Source organism: Dendropsophus ebraccatus, chromosome 3 (assembly GCF_027789765.1).
Source record: "Dendropsophus ebraccatus isolate aDenEbr1 chromosome 3, aDenEbr1.pat, whole genome shotgun sequence".
Classification (NCBI taxonomy): domain Eukaryota; kingdom Metazoa; phylum Chordata; class Amphibia; order Anura; family Hylidae; genus Dendropsophus; species Dendropsophus ebraccatus.
In genome coordinates, this window is record NC_091456.1 from 196,597,628 (window position 1) to 196,604,438 (window position 6,811).

The 6,811-nt window shown below is 43.2% G+C and overlaps 1 protein-coding gene across 1 annotated transcript; it reads left to right on the top strand.

Annotated features, from left to right (window-relative positions):
- The first annotated feature begins 284 nt into the window (after positions 1 to 284).
- Positions 285 to 5,636, top strand: LOC138787622 (oocyte zinc finger protein XlCOF22-like). The gene is made up of 2 exons (XM_069964962.1): positions 285 to 501; positions 4,504 to 5,636. Exons 1-2 carry the CDS (start codon positions 285 to 287, stop codon positions 5,061 to 5,063), a joined length of 777 nt encoding a protein of 258 aa, XP_069821063.1. The 3' UTR covers positions 5,064 to 5,636.
- Positions 5,637 to 6,811: the final 1,175 nt, after the last annotated feature.

Genomic DNA, 6,811 nt, shown 5'->3' on the forward strand with positions numbered 1-6,811 from the left:
AAGGATGTGATGCTGGAGGATCAGCAGCCCCTCCCATCAGCAGGTAATAGACAGGACTATATACACACCTCCTCTCTGTATTATCTGGATGGAAAGAATGAATTCAGTCTCTGTATGTGTTCCCTCCAGTCAGATCCAGTAAGAGAACAGCGCCAGAGAGATGTCCCCGTCCTCTTCTCCCACAGGATCAGGATCAGGTAGATGGAGATGTTCCCTATGATCTGTACATCCCACCTGACTTCTCCTCCTGTCTGATGACTTTTACAATATTTCTCTCACATCTTATGAATCAGGGGGAAGATCTGGACTATACTGATGCTCTAGACATAATAGTTAAAGAAGAGACAGATGGCAGCAGTGATGAGCTTTATAAAGAGGACATCACTACATGGAAAGATTTGAATTATAATAATGCTTTAGACATTAGGGTAAAAGAAGAGGAGACAGATGACGGCAGTGATGAGCAGTATAAGGAAGACATCACTACAAGTAACTGCCTAGGTGAGTAGTGACCACTCACAAGTTTTCCTCAGTCACTGGCTGTAACTATTCTGAGCCCATGCTATATGTAGTGGGTGTCAGCTGTAGTCCAATCCTGAGATAGTAACCCTGTGCATGCTGTAATAAATATTAATGGCAGCATTCACAGAGAGCCCTGGCAAGTATTGAACCTTTCAGGGTTCTGATCGGCACCCCAGCTGCACAGAATGTCGATCGGTTACAAGGGCTGCCAGAGGGTTATACTTACCTTTCGTAGCAGCCTCAGTCTCTCTGCCTCAGGCAGAATTAATCAGTAGAGCACCGATCTAACTGATCAATGCTACGCATTAATCAGTATATGCAATCTAATGATTACTTATAGTCCCCTAGGGGAGCTTAAACGGTATGGAAAAAATAAAGTACCTAAAAAACCTTCCCAATTAAAAGTTAAAATCAACCCCCCTCCCCATTTTTCAAATTAAAAAAACTTTACAAATAAATATTTGATATCGCCGTGTGCAGAATTGTCTGAATTATTAAAAAAAATTACGGAGATCAGCGTAAACTAAAAAAAAAAAAAAAAATGCAGATCTTTTGTGATATCATATATTAGATAAAATGGAATGGAAAAAGCCCTGAAACTATGAAACTATGACGAGGTTGTAGAAGCCGGAATTTGCCAATTCAAACCTAGGGGTTCTTTGTTTTTTAAAGTTGGTAAAAAAGCTGAAAAAGTATATAAACTGCCCATTGCTATAAATCGTACCGACCTACAGAATAACATGTCGTATGTAGCTGTAATCGTACCGACCTACAGAATAATGTGTCGTCATATTGGATGTCGCTGTAATCGTACCGACCTACAGAATAATGTGTCGTCATATTGGATGTCGCTGTAATCGTACCGACCTACAGAATAATGCCATACTGGATGTCGCCGTAATCGTACCGACCTACAGAATAATGCCATACTGGATGTCGCTGTAATCGTACCGACCTACAGAATAACATGTCGTCATATTGGATGTCGCTGTAATCGTACCGACCTACAGAATAACAGGTCATACTGGATGTCGCTGTAATCGTACCAAAGAAATTCTTTTTGGGCGGCACATCTGTGTCGAGGGTGGTGCTCGTAGTAGGAAAGGATTCCTACAGCATCATGAAAGTTCAAATCTCGGCACTCACCATTTTCAAGCTTCAAGAAATCTTTTATTGTAGAAAATTCATCAGGTTTTTTTACAGCGGTAAAATACAGGACGTTTTGGCGTCAAGTTGAGGAACAGTTGAGGAAGGCTTGATGCCGAAACGTCCTGTTTTTTTTTTTTTTTTCCGCTGTAAAAAAGCCTGATGAATTTTCTGCAATAAAAGATTTCTTGAAGCATGAAAATGGTGAGTGCCGAGATTTGAACTTTCATGATGCTGTAATCGTACCGACCTACAGAATAACAGGTCATAATGGATGTCGCTGTAATGGTACCGACCTACAAAATAACATGTTGTCATACAGGATGTCACTGTAATCGTACCGACCTACAGAATAACAGGTCATACTGGATGTCGCTGTAATCACACCGACCTACAGAATAACAGGTCATACTGGATGTCGCTGTAATCGTACCGACCTATAGAATAACATGTCATACTGGATGTCGGTGTAATCATACCGACCTACAGAATAACATGTCATATTGGATGTTGGTGTAATCGTACTGACCTATGGAATAACATGTCATACTGGATGTCGCTGTAATCACACCAACCTACAGAATAACAGGTCATAATGGATGTCGCTGTAATCGTATCGACCTACAAAATAACATGTTGTCATACAGGATGTCACTGTAATCGTACCGACCTACAGAATAACATGTCATACTGGATGTCACTGTTATTGTATCAACCCACAGAATAATAAGTCATCATACTGGATGTCGCTGTAATCATACCGACCTACAGAATAACATGTCGTCATAACGGATGTTGCTGTAATCGTACCGACCTATAGAATAACATCTCATACTGGATGTCACTGTTATTGTACCGACCTACAGAATAATATGTAATCATCCTGGATGTCGCTGTAATCGAACCGACCTACAGAATAACAGGTCATACTGGATGTCGTTGGAATCGTACCGACCTACAGAATAACATGTCATACTGGATGTCGCTGTAATCGTACCGACCTACAGAATAACACGTCGTCATTAGGGATGGTCCGAACCTGCCGAGGTTCGGGTTCGTACGAACCTGAACTCTCGGCAATGATTCCCGCTGTCTGCCCACTCCGTGCAGCGGGTGGATACAGCCAGAGGACCTCCTGGAAAACTGGCATATAGCCATAGGCTGTATCCCAGTTTTCCAGGCGGGCCTCCCGCTGTATCCAGCCTTTTCATGGAGGTGAAAGACAGCGGGAATCATTGCCGAGAGTTTAGGTTCATACGAACCCGAACCTCGGCAGGTTCGGACCATCCCTAGTCGTCATACTGGATGGTGATGTAATCGTACCGACCTATAGAATAACATGTCGTCATACTGGCTGTTGCTGTAATTGTACCGACCTACAAAATAACATGTCATATCGGATCTCACTGTAATCATATCGACCTGCAGAATAACGTCATCATACCGGATGTCACTGTAATCGTATCGACCTATAGAATACCGTCATACTGGATGTCGCTGTAATAATAATAACATGCCGTATTGGATGAATAACATGTCGTATGTAGCTGTAATCGTACCGACCTATAGAATAACATGTCGTATGTAGCTGTAATCGTACCGACCTACAGAATAACCTGCCGTCATACTGGATGTTGCTGTAATCGTACCGACCTACAGAATAACATGTTGTCAGACCGGATGTCTCTGTAATCGTACCGACCTATGGAATAACAGGTCATACTTTGTAGGAGCAGAGGTTTATTTAAAAAATATTTTTCGATTCTCCTCTCCCCCCTTCCCCGCTTTGCAGTATGTTTCATAAAAAAATGAAGTAGGTCATTAAAAAGGTCTTTTTGTCCTGCAAAAAAAAAACAAAAAAAAGCCCTCGTCTGCTTAAAGGCGCTGATCCCGGCTCAGTAATCCTTCTCTATGGGCTCCAACAGCCCTTAGGAATGGAGCACCGATCTCAGAGATCAATGCAGTACATACACTCACCGGCCACTTTATTAGGTACACCATGCTAGTAACGGGTTGGACCCCCTTTTGCCTTCAGAACTGCCTCAATTCTTCGCGGCATAGATACAACAAGGTGCTGGAAGCTTCCTCAGAGATTTTGGTCCATAGTGACATGATGGCATCACACAGTTGCCGCAGATTTGTCGGCTGCACATCCATGATGCCAATCTCCCGTTCCACCACATCCCAAAGATGCTCTATTGGATTGAGATCTGGTGACTGTGGAGGCCATTTGAGTACAGTGAACTCATTGTCATGTTCAAGCAGAAATCGAGACTCATCAGACCAGGCAACGTTTTTCCAATCTTCTACTGTCCAATTTCGATGAGCTTGTGCAAATTGTAGCCTCAGTTTCCTGTTCTTAGCTGAGCGGAGTGGCACCCGGTGTGGTCTTCTGCTGCTGTAGCCCATCTGCCTCAAAGTTGGAGGTACTGTGCGTTCAGAGATGCTCTTCTGCCTACCTTGGCTGTAACGGTTGGCTATTTTAGTCACTGTTGCCTTTCTATCAGCTCGAACCAGTCTGCCCATTCTCCTCTGACCTCTGGCATCAACAAGGCATTTCCGCCCACAGAACTGCGGATGTACCTAATAAAGTGGCCGGTGAGTGTATGTCAGTGCTGTGATCATAGAAGTCCCCTAGGGGCACTACAAAGTACAATAAAAAAAAATATTATTAAATGAAAGAACCCCCTTCCTATATTAAAACATTAAATCACCCCCCCCCCTTCTCATTTTATAAATAAAAATAAACATTTATTATTGTTGTGAGCAGAATCACCCAAACTGTTCAATTATTAAAATTTCCTCTTATTGTGATATCTGTGTTGTTCTTGGCAGATGAAGGCACCCGGAGACAAGAGGGACGTCTCATATCTTTGGATTTCAAAGTCGATGGTTTTATCCCACAAGAGGCATATAAAGAACATTTCTATATCTCGAATGCATTTTTGGCCTTTCAAAACAAACATAATTTTTCTCCCCCGACTAAACCAGTCCCATCTTCTGACTCTTCTCTGTTTGATAAGCAACAAAAGAAGAGGCCCCATTTGTGTTCAGAATGTGGGAAATGTTTTACTCGGAAATCAGTTCTTGTAAAACATCTGAGAATTCACACAGGGGAGAAGCCATTTTTATGTTCAGAATGTGGGAAGAGTTTTATCCAAAAGTCGGATCTTGTTATACATCAGAGACGTCACACAGGGGAGAAGCCCTTTTCATGTCTAGAATGCGGCAAGTGTTTCATTGTGAAATCAAGGCTTGCTGAACATCGAATTCTTCACACAGGACAGAAGCCATTTCCATGTGCAGAATGTGGGAAATCTTTTGCTGTGAAATCTAGACTTGTTGGACATCAAAGAACTCACACAAGGGAGAAGACGTTCTTGTGTTTGGAATGATAATTCCTTTTGTTATATAGCGCCAACATATTCCACAGCGCATGTCATCGCTCCCTGTCCACAATGGGGCTCACCATCTAAATTCCAAATCACACAAACGAGGAGAAGATACAAGTGGAGAAGCTTCATGTAAGAATTCACACAGGGAGAAGCCATGTTATGCTGAAGGTGAAATATGTGACATCAGACTGGTTGACCATCACAGGACTCCGGAGAGGAGTCATTGTCATGTGACAGGTTCTTTCACGCATTCAGATTTTTTTTTTATTATTGCATTCAGTGACTACAAAGCCAGGAATTTGGAATATCGAGGCTATGTCTCGGTCTTTCCTCTATTTATTTATATAATTGCAATAAAAAAACCTGCTTGTGTGAACATAGCCTTAGCATGTGGGAAATGTTTTACCCTGAAATGAAATCTTATTAAAGATCTGAGAACTTACACAAGGGAGAAGCCATTTTATGCTGGAATGTGGGAAATGTTTTCCTGTGACACAGTCATCTATGGGAGAGTGCCGATCCCACGGAGTCCTATTAATGTTAACAGGTACCTGTCACCAAATTAAAAGTGTCAGAGAGACAAAAGTATTGATCGGTCAGGGTTTGAGAAATCAGAACACAACCAATAAGTAGACATCATTGTGCTATCTCCTTACGTGACACAGAGGTGGGAGGGGACAGACTTCTCCTGATTTGATATCCCAATTAGTCGTGCTGTGAACACTCAGACCCCGACTTATCAAAATGTCAAACATATCAAAAGTTTTTTTTCATGTGACTGCTCCTCTTTAAAGGGGTGGTTCACCAAAAAATGTTTTCTTTTAAATAAACTAGTGCCACTAGTCTTCCACTACTATCAGCTACTGTATGCCCTGCAGGAAGTGGTGTATTCTCTCCAGTCTGACACAGTGCTCCTTGCTGCCACCTCTGTCCATGTCAGGAACTTTCCAGAGCAGGAGAGGTTTTCTATAGGGATTTGCTGCTGCTCTGGACAGTTCCTGATATGGACAGAGAAGGCAGCAGAGAGCACTGTGTTAGACTGGAAAGCATACAGCACTTCCTGCAGAACATACAGCTGCTGATAAGGACTGGAAGACTGTTGAGCATTCACAACTTCCTGCAGGACACACAGAAGCTGATAAGTAATGGAAGACTTGAGAATACACCATTTCCTGCAGGATATACGGCAGCTAATAAGTACTGGATGATTGGAGATTTTTAAAAAGAAGTAAATTACAAATTTCTGGGACCAGTTGATCTGATTTTTTTTTTTTGTGGTGAACTACCCCTTTAAATTGAACCTGTCACCCCCAGTGCCGGGGTGACAGGCTCCCGACACCCCGCTAGAGCCCCCTATACTTGCCTGATCGCGCCGGGTCCCACTTCTTGATCCGGTCCGGTGACTGAGATCTCAGCGCCCGAAGCCTGCGCGCGCGCGCTCCTGAGATGAGTCCGATGCTCAGAGAATGAATGGAGCATCGGACTCGCCATACATTCTCTATTGGCATTGGACTCATCTCAGGAGCGTGCGACGAAATCTCGTCACCAGACCGGATCAAGAAGCGGGACCCGGCTCTACCAGGGGGTCGGGAGCCTGTCACCCCGGCACAGGGGGTGACAGGTCCTCTTTAAGATGCCCATACACCTTCAATAACTGTGTATAGCCAACAGTTATCTCTCCGCGCAAACCCGGGCCGATCAGCGAGAGATTTGTGCTCAATGCAGAACGTTTTATTCTTGGCGATGAC